At 37.1% G+C, this 16,840-nt stretch overlaps 3 protein-coding genes across 3 annotated transcripts; 2 read left to right on the top strand and 1 right to left on the bottom strand.

Annotated features, from left to right (window-relative positions):
• Positions 1–352: 352 nt before the first annotated feature.
• Positions 353–2,747, top strand: cactin (cactin, spliceosome C complex subunit). Its single transcript, XM_017243447.3, has one exon. It carries the CDS (start codon positions 478–480, stop codon positions 2,608–2,610), a length of 2,133 nt encoding a protein of 710 aa, XP_017098936.2. The 5' UTR covers positions 353–477; the 3' UTR covers positions 2,611–2,747.
• Positions 2,748–2,808: 61 nt separating this feature from the next.
• On the bottom strand, positions 2,809–3,355 carry LOC108126773 (migration and invasion enhancer 1). The gene is made up of 2 exons (XM_017243459.3): positions 3,232–3,355; positions 2,809–3,167 (listed from the first exon to the last, which is right to left on the bottom strand). The coding sequence occupies exons 1-2, from the start codon at positions 3,255–3,257 to the stop codon at positions 2,906–2,908; spliced, it is 288 nt and encodes a 95-aa protein (XP_017098948.1). The 5' UTR covers positions 3,258–3,355; the 3' UTR covers positions 2,809–2,905.
• A 691-nt stretch (positions 3,356–4,046) lies between these two features.
• Positions 4,047–5,493, top strand: LOC138925568 (fibrinogen alpha chain-like). The gene is made up of 4 exons (XM_070276353.1): positions 4,047–4,216; positions 4,282–4,774; positions 4,826–5,315; positions 5,420–5,493. The coding sequence occupies exons 1-4, from the start codon at positions 4,151–4,153 to the stop codon at positions 5,478–5,480; spliced, it is 1,110 nt and encodes a 369-aa protein (XP_070132454.1). The 5' UTR covers positions 4,047–4,150; the 3' UTR covers positions 5,481–5,493.
• Positions 5,494–16,840: the final 11,347 nt, after the last annotated feature.

Raw genomic sequence — 16,840 nt, 5'->3', positions numbered from 1 at the left:
TTTGCCATTTCAAAACTTATCTAGTTTGAGAAATATATACAAATAATATTTCTTAATTTATTATTTTATTTTTCATCTATATTTTTATTAATAATACCATTTATTGTACAAAATATTAAATTTTAGTTGTAACAGGGTATTCATTAGTTGGTATTTTTTTTTCTTGCTGATAACGATCATATGTTTCAGGCAGTGTTTGAAAACGAAAAAAGTTAGACCAATATCAAAGGCTCTGAATGAAATAAATGTGTGAAAAATAATTTTGTCATTTATTTATATAGTAGCTTGTCATTACTTATTCATTACTATCATTATCATTACTAATGTTTGAAATTTGAACCCGTATATATCTTATACGACTGACTTGCAAAATATCGATAAATTACTTGAACTGGTAGTTCCATCCCTAACACCACTTTCCATAAGTTTTTGTTTTCATTACAAATTTCACAATTTTGACAAATATTCGGTAAAAGGATGCCCAAGGAGAAGTTAAAATCCAGGAGAAGGAGTCGCAGTCGCGACAGGGACGAGACCACGCGATACAAGGAGCGGGAAAGGGGGAGAGAACGCGACAGGGACCGAGATTCTCGCAAGGAAAAAGAGAAAGAGCGCGAGCGTCGCAAGGACAAAAGAAGGGATAACGAAAAGAGCACCAAACATAGCAGCCGCAAACGACGGTCCTCCTCTTCTTCGTCCTCCGAAGGTAGCCCACCGAAATCTCCACTCGCCACAAGCTCAATGAAATTGCTTCAGACCCTGGAGGCGCGCCGCCTTAAGGAGCAGCAGGAGCGCCAGCAAAAGAAGGAGGAGCTCAAGGCCCAGGAGACACCGGAGGAGAAGCGCGCCCGTCGCCTCCGCGAAAAGCAAGCCAAGGAGCAGCGGCGACGCCAGCGAATGGGCTGGGACAACGAGTACCAAACATATTCCAACGAGGACAATCCGTTTGGCGACTCCAATCTCACCTCGACCTTTCACTGGGGCAAGAAGCTAGAGGTAGAGGGCCTCTCCAATCTTTCCACCAAAACGGTGGAGGTGCTATCTCTGCAAAAGCAACTGGAAAACCGTCGGGAACTCGAGAAGGTGAAGAAGCGGCGGCAGGAACGGGAGCTGGAACGACAGGTGCGCGAGGACGATCTCATGCAGCAGCAGCGAGCCAAGGAGGCTGTCCAGTTCAGAGAGTGGCAGCGCCAGGAAGACCAGTTTCATCTTGAGCAGGCCCGTCTGCGCAGCGAAATCCGCATACGCGACGGCCGGGCGAAGCCCATCGATCTGCTGGCCCAATACGTGGCCGCTGGCAATGCTCCCCTGGAGGAATCTCTCGAGATGCAAATGCACGAGCCGTATATGCTCCTCAGCGGGTTGCCCATGGATGAGCTCGAGGATCTCCTGGTGGACATCAAGGTCTACGAGGAGCTGGAGCAGGGCAAGCACATTGATTTCTGGAACGACATGATCACCATCGTGCAGGACGAGCTGCAGAAGCAGCAGAAGAAGCAAGCCGAGAACAACTCTATGAACCAGAGGCGAGACGGCATCCACCAGAGCGTCGTGAAGGATGTGGCGGACATATTCCGGGGCAAGAACACCCAGCAGCTGGACGAGATGCGGCAGCGCATCGAGGCCAAGATCAGTGGGCGAGGGGATGGCGTGGATATCAGTTACTGGGAGAGTCTGCTATCCCAACTGAAGGCTCACATGTCCCGGGCGCGTCTTCGGGACCGTCACCAGGCACTGCTTCGCGAGAAACTCCTGCTGCTGAAAAAGGAAAACGAGGACGAAGCCGCCCAAGAGGAATTGGCTTTGCGCATCAAGAAGGAGGAAGAGCAGGAGCAGGATCTGGCTCAGCAGCAAAACGATGCGGAAGGTAGGGATGACGAGGAAGGCGCTGAGGACGAGGACGATGACCCTCTGCGGGAAATCCGTGATGCAGTGAATCGCTATCACGCCGGAAGCTACAGTCCGCGTTACATACGCGAAGAGGACTTCACGGGCCGTCGGCTACAAACGGAGGAAGACGAGGATGAGCAGGCCGATGGCGTTCTCTACGACGAGGATGACGACGAACGGAGAATCCAAACGCAGAGGCAGCATGTACTGCATCCCGAGCGGGCCGAGACCAACCAGTTGACGGCCCAGGAAGTCAAGATGCGGAACGAGGCCCGCCAGGGCATGCAGGGTGACGAGGCGGAGTTCAGTGTGGAGACCACACTGGATGCAGTGCCGCAGCTGGCCACCGACAAGTACCGGCCGCGAAAGCCGCGCTACTTCAACCGTGTGCACACCGGCTTCGAGTGGAACAAGTACAACCAGACGCACTACGACATGGACAACCCGCCACCCAAGATTGTCCAGGGCTACAAGTTCAACATCTTCTACCCGGATCTAATGGATAAGTCGCAGACACCGCAGTATTTCCTAACGCCCTGCCCCGACAACGGCGACTTTGCTGTCCTGCGCTTCCACACGGGTCCTCCCTACGAGGACATTGCCTTCAAGATTGTCAACCGCGAGTGGGAGTTCAGCTACAAGCGGGGATTCCGCTGCCAGTTCCACAACAACATCTTCCAGTTGTGGTTCCACTTCAAGCGATATCGCTACAGGAGGTGAAGGACATGCGCCTCCTGCCCGCAATTCGAAATGGAAATCCGGATGGATTATCTTTATCTATTATCTCTTTTTTTTTGTAAACATTTTGTTGTCCGAATAAATTTTAAGAACAAAAATAAACTCTATGGAACATGTCATCTGTGGGGTGTTTACATGAATTAGAGGAGGAGGCACTGTGGAGCAAAAAAATACAAAATATATTAAACAAAGACCTTTTTATCTTTTGAACCCTTAACATATAATTTTAAATAATATCCCATATTTAAAGTAAGCTTTAGTAAGTGGCGCAACCGCCTCACATAAGGACGCAATCCTTGATGGGCTCCTCCCGCACTGTGGTCACGGCCTCGCCGCGCTGTGCCCTCTGCACCTGGTCCAAGACGCTGGCATGCTGCGGAAAGGCCAGCGACGAGAGCTTCGAGTGCACCAGCTGGCCATCGATGGCCACCTCGAAGGATCCGCGGCGTCCCTGCCGACAGGAAATCTCCAAATCCGGATCGGAGGCCAGCAGGAATTGCCGCAGGAGCTGGCACTGCCCACTGAAGTTGCAGGTGCCGCTAGGGGTGCAGAGTGTGCGGGTCATCAAGGATGTCATGGCAATGGTGTTCGACCTTAACTCACCAGTACTCCACCTCCACCTTGACCATTACATAAAAACCAAAACAAAAAGGCCGGTTCGATCGGATATCAGCTGTTTCGAAACTGCCTCTGGTCTAGAGTTGTCAGGGGGTTTTTTAGGGTTGTAAATATTACACAGAAACTAATTTGGTTATTCATTTTTATACCCTAGCAGAGGTTATTATAACATTAAATAAATTATACAATATATATTAAATTATACAATAAATTAAATTATTGTAAAATTATATATTCTTCACAAACTAGTTTTAAAGTTATCGACTTCAAACTCAACCTTCATCATTAATATGTATATATGTATATCCTCATATGACTTATATATGAAAAAGTAAAAATTTTGATAAAATTTTAATCCAGCTTTCTTAACTTTTCTGCCTTTAGATGCCGTATTTTGTTTGTTCGTTTTTTTTTCTTATAAAAAATAACACCACTGCTCACCATCTCAGTAATAACTTGTATTATTATTTATTTAGTTATTAAATTATAACACACAATTTAAATAAGATTTCTAAAGAAAACGTGACTTGGAATAAATTTTAAAAGAATTTTCGTAAGTAAATAATACAAGCGACAGTAATAAAATATAGTATATATAATGTATATTCACGAAAAACTAGCCCAATTATACAAGTTATTATACGGAAAACTTACCAATAAAAATATACCCCAATTCTTGTTGCTAATCAAATTTTTTCTGACCTTTGACATTTTAATGGATGTGCGCCCATAGTTCCAATTCAGTAGACGGCACTCGCATGAAGACTGATCTTCTTATCAGAAACCCTCAAGCACAAGCTCAAGGCGAAGCTGAACCTCGAGGATGATTTAAAAAGCCGGAGCCATGAGTCTCGGAGCATCAGTGTAAAATCTTCAAGTGACTCTTCCACAAAAATATAAGAAAATGTTCCTACCAGTGGTCCTCCTCGCTGCTACTTTTTTCATTTCTGCCTCCCTCGGATCGGAAGAAGTAATACATAGTAATAGTGTAGAGTGTTTTTATTTCGAAAATTAATTTAAATTACAATTCCACAGTCTTGTTATCTTACGGAGGAGCAGGAGGACGAATGTGCCTCAGTTTGTTATCCAATCGTTAAGCCATTGCTACGCTACTTCGAGAAGTGCCAGGGATGGGAAGCCCAGATATCGCAGAACCAAAAAGATTTCTTGAACTTAGAGAAAAGACATTGGGAAGTGCAAAGGAACAACGACAAACTAATTGCTGAAATAGACAAGAAAAATACCGAAATTGAGCTTTTAAAAAATCAAATTAGTGACCAAAAAAAAACAAGTGAACTGGAAATATTGATAAATCAACTTCGCGAAGAAATTGAAAGAATTCGCAGAATAGAAATGAGTGGAGAAGTACCACAAGCTAATCAAAATAAAACACACACTGAAGAAAGGACGAAGGAAAATAAAAATCCGGATAATAAAATAGACAAAGTGGAGGTAAAAACTGGAGAAGTGTCAGCTAATGAACAGGATAATAGTCGCAATCAAACAAAGTCGGAAACACAAACCAAAGGTGAGCTGGCACAACCGTGTAATTTACAAACTAATACATCGAATTCCTTAGCTCTTCCAGATAGTTGTCCCCGAAACCAAAAGGAAGAATGGGTCCCTCAGGAAATCCAAATACCTGGATCAGATCCGTTGAAAGTGGTCTGTTACTCAGATGAGAAGATTGGACCTGGTTGGATGTTGGTTTATAGTAAATATAATGACAAAAATATGTTTAATCGCACGTATGAGGAATATGCAACTGGATTCGGAGATGGAAAGGATGATAACGACAATTTTTTCATAGGACTCGAAAAATTGCACCTTCTGACGAATAAAGAACCTTATGAGATGTATTTCAAGTATCACGATTATAAATGTGACAACATTGTTATTGGTAATCGAAGAGAAGGATTTATGTTGAAGCATATTGGCGAATGCAGTGGAACTAATTACATGAAGGTTCATCAGGGGACGACATTTTCGACATTTGATCGAGATGAGGATGGACATCCTGAACGCAATATGGCAAAGGATTTTGGCTATGGCTGGTGGTTCAAATATGGGTAAGTTTTCTAATATTTTTAACTTTTGTTTTATCCAAAAATATATTTCTAAAATAACTGATACGCAATACTAACTTTTTTTAAAATCTTTTCTCGTTTGATAGAATTTTTGACACTGGCGTTGGGTACAGTTATCTACATATGATGATTCGAAGAAAAAACTAAAGAAAAGAAACAGTGTTTCCAAATGGCATTTGGATAATAAAATATTGTTAAAAAATAGACCGAATGTTAAATAATATGAAATTAAATGTCATTTTATTTTTAAGATTAAATCTGTAATTCCAATATTTTATAGACTATACATAATAAAACCTAAAATATATTTGTTTTTTGGTTTTTAAAATTTCCCAACTTTAAAAAGTTTGCGGCAGGAAAACAACATTTTGAATTTCAGCAATTGAACAAAATTAAGAATTGAGTCTCGTGGAAAGATGCTAAAAAAAACAAGCGAACCCAAAAGAAGAATGGAATATCGACAGGTAGGTGGAGCTGACTATAAACTATGTATATAGAAATAAATTTAAGGTAATTTAGTGATTTCACATTCACATTTTTATACACATTTAATGTTTATTGTGTTTAAAGAAAATTACTTTTTTTAAATTTTGTTGCAAGCTCATTCGAGGAATTACATTTTTGAATGAAAGTCGATCAACAAAGACTGGCTTTGGTGTACCATAGACATTAATGAAAATATTGGAACAAGAAATCTTAGGAATATTGCAGCAAACAATGGACTTCATTCTTATACAGCGCTGTGCCCAAAAAAGCTTGTTTGGAAAGTGTTGAGCGGTTTGTTCTTTTTCTTTTTTTTTTTTTGCGGGACGGAACGGCCGTCATTTTTTATACCCGGTACTTCTTTAATGCCCACACAGTTAAAGTCCGTTTCAAATTTTTTCCCCGCCTTTTCCGACCTCATTAATCGCTAAATCCTGTAGCGCCAGTACAGGAATGCCAAACTAATTCTATGGTTAATATAATATATGTCAAAAACAAATTTCATCCAAATCGGCCGACTTTTAGGGGAGATATACCCATATGCATGTATACCAATTCATTCAAATTTAAAATGCGTGGATCTAGTAGACTATAAGAGACAGAACTATAACATTCGGAACTTGGACTTGTATGGTATCCGCGCAAATCAAGGTTGTGTCAAAATTTTGCCACGCCCACTCCCGACCCCAAAACGGAAATCTCATTGTAGCGCCAGTTTGTTAATGTTTTTGGGAAATGTTTTAATGCCAAACTATTCCAATGGATCATCTACACCCACAAATGAAAATTCAGCCAAATCTGAAAATTCAGGAGTTATAGACTTTTTGTTCTGCGTCCCTACTGAATCGGTAGTAGTGACGTAGGGGGTAGTAGGGGAGCTTCGGTTGTTTTTCAAAGGTTAGTTAAAGTGTGGGTGGAATAGATTAGTACCGGGTATAATATAATGGAAAAACTCGACTATATAAACTCAACTTAAAGGAATTAAACAAATTTAACATGATAATGTTATTTTCATAATTCAATTTAATGAATCCAAATTAACAAAAATATTCTAATAAAACAAAAAAATAAATGGGGATAATAATAAAATTTGGATGATAAAAATGTTGTAAAATATGTACAAAAACCATAAAGAAGTATATTTGATACGTAGTTTTAATAATTATAAATTTCTTAAATACGAAAAAATAAAATAGCTCATTTTGCATTTGAGATCCATTTTATTTGATCTTTATTTACCCTTTCCCTTTGACGTTGGTTAGATTCCTTTATTTTACAACTTTTTTCACCATTCTGAATTTAAACAATTTGAAATTGTTTATATTTCAGAAACAAAGAAACATTTTTATAATGCTTAAAAGTGTATTCAATTCGGAAAAGTAGTTTCGATGATAATGATAATAAATGTTGGGGACATTGCAATAAGTGATGGTGCAAATGCAAATTGGATCATAGTTGGTTATCGCATATTACCTTTTATGTTTCCTTTCGCTTTATCTCTTTGCTTTATCTAAGTGATTTTAGAAAGATGAAGTCAAACCATAATCTCCCTATTGCAGGAGTTGTTATGAAAACAAAAAATGTAATATTGTATTATATAATATTATATATAATAACATTTTAAATATTATATGTTATCCATGAACTTTGGGTTTCCATTGCCCACAGTTTACGCGAAAAACTTGAGAAGAAATGAATTAAATTGTACTATTTATTGAATTATTTTTGTTGGTCGTGTAATTTTCTCGTTGGACATAATTTTCTTATGCATATTCTTGAATAATATATTCCTGCATCTAGCAAGTTTAACATTCATACAAACTCCACCTGGCACTAGAAAATTGAGACCATGTCAGTTGCGAGACCAAGACCTTCTGCAGTCCCTCAATGTAGCTAATAAACTGGCTGAGATAGAATGATCCTGATTTGTGGGCATTTGAATAATACGATAGACCGCATCATGTACCCTCTATACTCGGTACACCGCCGGAAGCTTACCATTCGCGTTGAGCTTCTCAGCTTCGGTTTATGGTAAAAAAGAGAGACAATCGGAATAAAAAAATGAGGAGACATAAAGACCTGTCTGTTGGCTGTTGGAAACAAGGCCATCACTTACCTATAAGGGGTACATATGCATACGTATACAAAGTTCAACGACCATCAGAGGATGTTATCCTTAAAACGTACAAAAGGGTTATAGTTATAAGGAAGGGGCTAGTCTCACATTGATTCAGGGTCCGTCTAGCACTAGAAACTTAGTTTTGAGATCAAATCTCTGCAGTACTTGTACGGCAATGCATTCAACAAGCTGGACAGAAAAATTCTCATTTGCGCTCATTCCAACACTTTGTCAGAGCAAATTAAGACTCACTTTACTCTGCACGGCGCTCCAATGCACTTCGGTTTATTCGAAAAAATGAGTAAATTGCAAACTTATCCAAGAAAGCCTCAAAAGATAGACCTTTTAAAGTCCCGAATGGGAAACAAAACAATTTCCATTTATAAAATAAGAAAATCAGTTTAAATGTGCCACGGCACGCGGAATAACCAGCTAAGGTAAAATAAAAAAATAAAAAAAGCCTTCGACTCCACACACGCTTCTGATTGAAACTTGGTAAAAAGTTAAGTTGTGAAGAAAAAATGACCTAAAGCGTTTAAAATGGCGTTATTTGGTGAAATGGGATTATTGGTGTTTACCTCAATCTTAATATATGGTCACACTTTCTCGACTTGGGCTTCTTTGGTGAGACTTTATCATTGTTTGCAGTTATTGTGCGACAATGCAGCCAATAAATTTGACAGATATATCCGTTAGAACAATAAATGCGAATACAACTTCATCCAAAACTTGCAAAGTCCGGATTCAAAAATACTAAATTCGACCAAAATAATAAATTATTTTCCGCAGTTGCTGCTATAACAATATCCTCTATTCCTGTTCGATCCAAGTTGATAAAAAGGATTAAAGACCTTTTGGAGGGACTGGGTCCAGAAAACCACAATAAAGCAGAAAAAAGAATTTCCAAGTACAACTCTGCCTCACGACGATATCGTAGACAAAAATATATAATCCAAACTGCTACCAATTTTTTTATGAACAATTTTTATAAATGAAAAACTTTATTCAAAAGTTTTGTTAGATTTGCTTTATTTTTGTTTTATCCTGCTATTTTTTCACAAGTGCACCAAGTTTTAGCTGTTCACTGAAATAGCACTTTTTGAATTTGTTCCGCAAAAAGTTTCGATATATTTCGTAATTTTGTGAAAAGCGAGTTTATTAAATAATAAACTTGTATTAGTATAACTAGAGTAGATGTTCTCCCAAGATTTTTTCCAATGCCATTAAATATGATCCGAAGCCCGAAAGTCGAGGGAGGACTCGCAAAACCACAATTACAGAGGAGCGACGCATAGTGCGCTTCAGCAAAGCCAATCCTTTTGCATCCTAGAGGGATATAAGAGCGGATATTGGCTTTGGGGCTAACAATGTGACCATTTGCCGGAGACTCCCTGAAAAAAATTTTAATGCCCGAGGTCCAAGGAAGGTGCCATTACTTGCTTACAGGCATATCAAAGCCAGATTGGAGTTCGCCAAAAGCCACCTGAAATGGCCACTGTCTAAATGGCGTAATGTCCTTGGACTGATGAGTCCAAAGAAAAAGAAAAATTTAAAGAGAGCGAAAAAATGTTCAATTACCTCTTAATTTGTATTTTGTCTCTTAACTTTGTTCTAATCGTACGTTCGCGACCCCAAAACATAATTTTATTGTAATTGCTTCGCATTAAGTGAAAGCAGGTGAAGGAAACTTCCGACTTCCGAGGAAAAAAAATTCCGACTTTTGCAAGTTAATTTTGGTATATTGAATTGGCATACGTTCGCGACCGTATGTATTGTTATTTTTTTTTTAATTATATTTTTGTTCAACAAGTTTATAAAAATTTGTAGATGGATAAAAGAAGTGACAAACGTACCCCCTATTCAAATAAAATTAAAAACCACAGAAGTTAAAAGAATTGCGTTTAAAAGCAGCTGAGAGAATTAGAAAACGCCGCTTAGCATTGGCAAGCAACCCAAATAAATCAATTCTTAAGCAGAGGCAAGAAAAAGTAGGAAAACGGCTGATACAGTATAGAGAAAAAAGCTCAATTAAAAGAAGACGAGAAGGAGTATAATTGTAAGCAAACTTTGGGAACGGCCATAAAAAAGGTAGAAAGAGCATTGCCAACAAATTTAAACAAAAAAATTTGTATTATTAAAGAATTGTTTAATAAGTATGTCAGGGCAGAAAATGTAATCGAAAACGGTTATTAAAAATTGTATAATGTTTTTACAAAATAAAAAAATTTGGTGAAACATAAAACATTCTTGTATATAAAAACAACTGGGTAAACAAAAAAAAAAAAAAAAACATATGGGCAAATCCCACATGTCGCACGCGACATTCGCACGATTTTAGCTAATGAAAATCAATTTTTTGGGGGGTTTTTTAAAGATTTACCGTAAATGGGTAAATCTTTTGTTATGGGTTTAGAGTGAATTGAGAGTACTTTCGGAGGGTATAAGGTTTAATTTCACTGGAGTCACAGTTTTGAAAATAATTAATAAAATTGTGACGTGTCGCACGCTACACAAAGTGGAAGTTAGTTTCAAAATTTCTATTTCAAACGCAATTTTTAGCGAATTATGCAAAATAAACCCTATGAAAGTTAATATCCTAAAGAAAGTTAAGAATATTAGAAGACAAAAACCGATCGTTTGGTTTTAATAATGTTTACAGATTTTTAGCAAAGCGGTAACTCATTGTGTCGCACGCTACACTTTTTCCAATGGCATTAACATAAGACAAAAATCTTTTTATTTAAACAAAACATTATTTATTATATTCAGAAATGTGCTTAACAATTATTTTGATTATTATATTATGTATTTATTAACATGTGTTTATGTTTACAAATTAATTTTCTTCATTTTTGAGACTGCCGTAAACGCCATAAACAATGCATTCTCCTCATATGATGCAAAATAATAATTGCTTTTTATTCCCGGTATGCTCGATACGTGATCCTATCTCTGCCGCAGCGAACTTGTGGTATTTCGAATATAAGTGCTACTTACATACAAAATGTAAATGCTAGGTATATTTTTCCTGGCCAATTTAAAGAAGTCATGGGCATTGTTTAAAATGAGAGGTTGCAAAGAAATTCCATTCAAGGTGGGAAACATTAAATTCTTTCCGGAAATGTGGGAGGCTCGACATGATGAATTTGTTTTTAAATTGGCTAGCACAGCTATGCGAAAAATTAAATATTTTCGAAATGGAATGTGTTTTTTTTTAATTTTTTTATAATTAGGCTTAGAAAGCAATACACATCAAATTTATTGTGTGCTAGCTCATTGCTCGTGATCGCAAATGATTTTGTTCCAGTGTGCAACCAGGCGACACAAGTAAAAATAGTAACTTGTGAGTAGCTAAAGTGAGCTGATTGGATTTCATTCTGGTTGACTAGACGATAGTTTTCGGCAAAATCAATTTGCAAAACAACCTCATCCTTAGCAATGGACATTTTCCGCTTTTGAAAGTACTGTTGTTGTACTCTTTTAACATAACAATGCGTTTTAAATTTTGGCAAGTGCATTTGCAATTCGCTGAGTACATCATAAGCATTTCCTTTAGTTTGGCTAAGCACCATGCGTTTATCAATTAATCGCCAAAATTTCCATTTAAAGGGATAAGAGCATCTACAATTTCTACAACACATTCATCACACTCGTTTCTCATACAAACTTCATTGGCTTCGTCACAGCACACTTTTTAAAAAGTGGCCGAAGTTTGATGGAATAGATTTAAAAATTTTATTGCATCCTTCTAGCAAGAATGCAAAATTTGCATGATACTGGCAAACACACATATTGTGAGGAAGCTTGCTGGATTGCACAATATGTTTTGGTCTACATTTGTAGAACTTGCTGCGAGAAATTAATTTATTTGGATACGTTTCTTTAAAAGTCTCGTTCGCTTCTTCTATGGTTATAATCATAGATCGTTTAGAAATTGGCAAGTCAGAGTGCTTCAATAATGTTGCATTTCTTCCGGCAGTTTCTGTTGCAATGTCATCGCTGTTGTAAAAGTCTTTAAAGGCTTGCTCATCTTCGTCTATTAGATTTGTTGAACCGTGTTCATCCTCGTCCGTTAAATACTTCTCTACAAGCAATTTAATAATGTCCTTTTTTTTTTGTATGTCCTTTGGTAATGCCATTTCCACTTTTTTTAATGCTTTGTAAAGGGTATTCTTGCACTTGTATCCATTGTTTGATGATGCAATTGAATGTTCTGGGTCTTTCAGGTTTCCTTCTTTTAATTTATTTCGTTAACTTTGCATACGGTTTCGATTGTACGTCTTAACATTGTCTATAATTGCCTGATTCTCTTTAAATTTATTTTTTAAGTTTTTTCTTATGTTCTCATTCTCTCTGCATTTTTTACACGAACAATTTCTGACAACTCCTTATTCGACTTAACTTTTTCGCGATAATTCTTACAGCATTCTGCACACGTCTTCATATTTTCAGAACATTTTCTAATTGTACAAGGTTATTCCTATAAATCTCTTAGTAGTCACTTGTCCTCTGCTCATTCAAAAGTGATTGTCGAAGACGAATTTGTTGAAACCAAATTTAAAGTGAAGTCAACTTTCCCATTATAATTAAGAAGAATGCAATAAGCAAAACATAAACAGCATGAAAATAACTGTTACAGAGAATAATCTCCAATAGATGCTCTCATTTATTTAATTAATCTTCAAATCTGATGCTCTTCTTAACAGTACATGAATAAGCAAGCAAAGTGTGATGAAAAAAATACGGTTTTTGGGTAGAATTGAAAAAGTGTCGCACGCTACAAGCATAAATGTGCCAAAAAAAATATATTCATGTAAATACATAATTTTAATTTTTTATGTTGTTAAAAGCACAATATAATTATGATTTAAAAATTAAGTTGAATCAAAAAAAAAAATTTTTCACACTAGCTATATAAAAAAAACGTTATTTTCGTGTCGCACGCTACAGCGCTAGGGCACTACTTTCAAATTAAAATTTAAATTTCTATAAAAGAAAAATAATATTTTTTTTCACTAAAATTAAAGAACATAAGTTAAGTAATAAGACTACTTTTGCTTCAATTCATTGTGTTAACATTAATGTCAAATTCGGAATTTTGAAAAATGTCAACTTTTGTCATAAAAGTGCACACTAAGTGGTTGGGTTGGTTTTGATAAAAATTTGTGCATTTATAATGATCGAAATTTCTTTTTTGCTTTAAATTCTTAAAATTAAATATCTACTTAAATGTTCCATATAAAGAAAAATTACAAAATGTGAAATTTAAAAATTGGTCGCTGGTGGACTGTTTTTGGGATTTGCCCATATTTTATATGGAAAAATCGTACGTTCGCGACCCGTACTTAATTTAATTAAAAAAACGAATGGAGATATTTAATTGGGAATAGACTCAATAGAAAGCTACATGCCTCTATCCTACAAGTAAAGTTATTGCATTAAAATATTCCATTCCAATTCGCAGATTTATTGATTTTGCTAGAGCAAGCCAAAACCGACTTCCATTTCGCGTACGTTCGCGACCTCATGTTTTTTTGCCAATATTATGAAAATGAAAACTCCATTAGAACCATAATTTAACCAAGAAAATAGCTCACCAAATACTATCGGAAACAAAAAAAAAGTTTCAGAAAATGTTTTTTTCTTTAATTTTTTGCACTAATTGCTTAGAAACGTACGTAGAAGCCAGGGTTAGCCCATATTGTATAAATATAATATGCATCAATATTTGTTAGTTTACCAAGTAAAAGTGTCGAAGTTGGTTGAGCATTTTTTGAATTTTTTTTTTAAGATTCTTAACGTTTTTGAATAATGCCTCGGAGAAAAGACTGGCCTTGTCGAATGTACTAATAGGTAGAATTCATTGGCTGCATAGCTAAGTTCTTCGGCGATATTCGATTTAACTTCTTATCCCTTTCCTTAGCTTTTGGATAGTTCTACTTCGGTAAAAAAAGACGGAGTGTCGCTGAATTTTTCAAACAAACCGAAGCGAATGGCATGCGTCAGGCGGTGTATCGAGTAAAATGTACATGATGCGGTCTATCGTAGTATTCGAATGACCAAAAATCAGGATTTTCTGTTCTAGTGCTTTTGCGGAAAGAAGAAACTGGCTGAGAGACTTGGTCTCAAAACTGATTTTCTTGAGGATAAAATCGTCTAATGGTCAATTAACTTTGTGAATGTACAGCTGTGCTCACAAAATGCTTTCGACCTGCACGTTTAAGTTTGAAAAAAACTATTTCAAACACTACTTTGATAAAAAGTTTTTTCATAAAGATTTAATATGTCTAATTATAACAATAAAAATTATTTCATTTGGGTAACCTAAACATTTTAGAAGATATAACTAATAACAACAAGAAAAGTATACTTTATGCTGTTATTGAAATAACACTCAAGGTGATAAATAAAAAGGTGATAATAAAATAAATAAGGTGATAAGGTCATAAATATGTAATTAAATTTAAAATGTTTTATAAATAACCTTGTACTACTGAAATACGAGTTGACTATGATCTAATATTTCGTTGAATAGCCTTTTTTAGCTAACACAGCCTCACACCTACGTGGCATGGAGTTCACCAAATCCTGACAACGCTTGAGGGGAATCTGGCACCATGCTTCCTGCACGAATTGTAGGGATTTCTTTGACATTCTTTGTTGTCACCCCATAGGTTTTCGATAGGATTTACATCCGGGGACTGTGCTGGCCTTGGCATTCCATCAACTCTTTCCTTGTTAAACCACTCTTTGGCCACCTTGCTGGTGTGTTTAGGATCATTATCCTGTTGTTATTTCCTGTGAAAATTTCCAAATTAATTCATGACAGTTTTTAATATTTGTACATAAGAATGTTGGTCCATGATTCCGTCAATCCTACATCCCCACACCATGATTTTAAGGCCAACGTGCTTTACGTCTTCAGCGCATGGTTTGGGTTGTACTCTGTATTTGGAGGTCGACGGTCATATTGTCTTGACCCTTTTCCACCAATTGAAACCAGTTTGGACTCATCAGTCCAAGGACATTACGCCATTTAGACAGTGGCCATTTCTTTTGGCCATTGGCCAGGTGGCTTTTGGCGAACTCCAATCTGGCTTTGATATACCTGTAAGCAAGTAATGGCACCTTCCGTGGACCTTTTTTTCAAGGAGTCTTCGGCAAATGGTCACATGGTCACCCAAGCCAATATCCGCTCTTATATCCCTCTAGGATGCAAAAGGATTGGCTTTGCTGAAGCGCACTATGCGTCGCTCCTCTGTAATTGAGGTTTTGCGAGTCCTCCCTCGACTTTCGGGCTTCGGATCATATTTAATGGCATTGGAAAAAATCTTGGGAGAACATCTACTCTAGTTTTGGATGAAGTTGTATTCGCACTTATTGTTCTAAAGCAGGGGTGCCCAAGCTCAGCATACGGCAGAGCAAACTCCAATACCAGTGCAAAAAATCACCAATATATTTACACCATTTTTTTTTCATTTCGATGCACTGAAAAATAAAATTTTAGTAACGTTCACAAGGAGTTTCAAACAAATATCATTATAATAAAAAATACATTTTATTATAGCAATTATAAATAGGCCCTATATTTTTCACAACAGTTTATTATTATACTATGCCAATAAATGCCTAACTTTTTACTTTAAAAATTTTCTGCAAAGAAGAAATTCATCGCGTCAGTCGACCATTTTGGCTGAAAGAAAAGCAAGAATGAATTTCTTGCAGTGATAAGTTTTCGGCAATCCAACAACAAAATGCGTTCGGACTATCACGATTATGAAGAATAGGGAAAACACGAAAAATTGTTTTTGTATTTGGGCTTTGCCTATGCTGGGAGGAGCACACGTATATGAAATTTCGTTTCCCATATGAAAGAGCAATTCCAACAACAAAGGAGCACCGAGAGCAATGGGACTGGGCACCCCTGTTCTAAAGGATATATCAGTCAAATTTATTGGCTGCATTGTCGTACAATAACCGCAAACAATGATAAAAAACTAGAAGTCTCACCAAAGAAGCCCAAGTCGAGAAAGTGTGACCATATATTAAGATTGAGGTAAACACCAATAATCCCATTTCACCAAATAACGCCATTTGAAACGCTTTAGGGCATTTTTTCTTCACAACTTAACTTTTTACCAAGTTTCAATCATAAGCGTGTGTGGAGTCGAAGGCTCCACATCTAGCTCCTCACTGGTTAGATATATGGTTAGAATTTTTTATTTTACCTTAGCTGGTTTTCCGCGTGCCGGGGCACATTTAAACTGATTTTCTTATTTTATAAATGGAAATTGTTTTGTTTCCCATTCGAGCCTTTATAAGGTCTATCTTTTGAGGCTTTCTTGGATAAGTTAACAATGAAAAAAAGACGGGTCTGATCACTCATTTTTTCGAATAAACCGAAGTGCATTGGAGCGCCGTGCAGAGTAATGTGAGTCCTAATTTGCTCTGAAAAAGTGTTGGAATGAGCGCAAATGAGAATTTTTCTGTCCAGCTTGTTGGCTGCATGGCCGTACAAGTACTGCAGAGATTTGATCTCAAAACTAAGTTTCTAGTGCTAGACGGACCCTGAATCAATGTAAGACTAGCCCCTTCCTTTATAACTATAACCCTTTTGTACGTTTTAAGGATAACATCCTCTGATGGTCGTTGAACTTTGTATACGTATGCATATGTACCCCTTATAGGTAAGTGATGGCCTTGTTTCCAACAGCCAACAGACAGGTCTCTATGTCACCTCATTTTTTTATTCCGATTGTCTCTCTTTTTTATCATAAAGCTCAATGCGAATGGTATGCGTCAGGGTGTGTACCGAGTATAGAGAGTAGATGATGCGGTCCATCGTAGTATTCAAATGCTCAAAAATCAGGATCTTTCTAACTCAGCCAGTTTATTAGCTACATTG

The sequence above is a fragment of the Drosophila bipectinata genome, chromosome XR (assembly GCF_030179905.1).
Source record: "Drosophila bipectinata strain 14024-0381.07 chromosome XR, DbipHiC1v2, whole genome shotgun sequence".
NCBI lineage: Eukaryota > Metazoa > Arthropoda > Insecta > Diptera > Drosophilidae > Drosophila > Drosophila bipectinata.
Note: the sequence above shows the minus strand (reverse complement) of the source record. Positions and strands in the feature narration are given on the sequence as shown.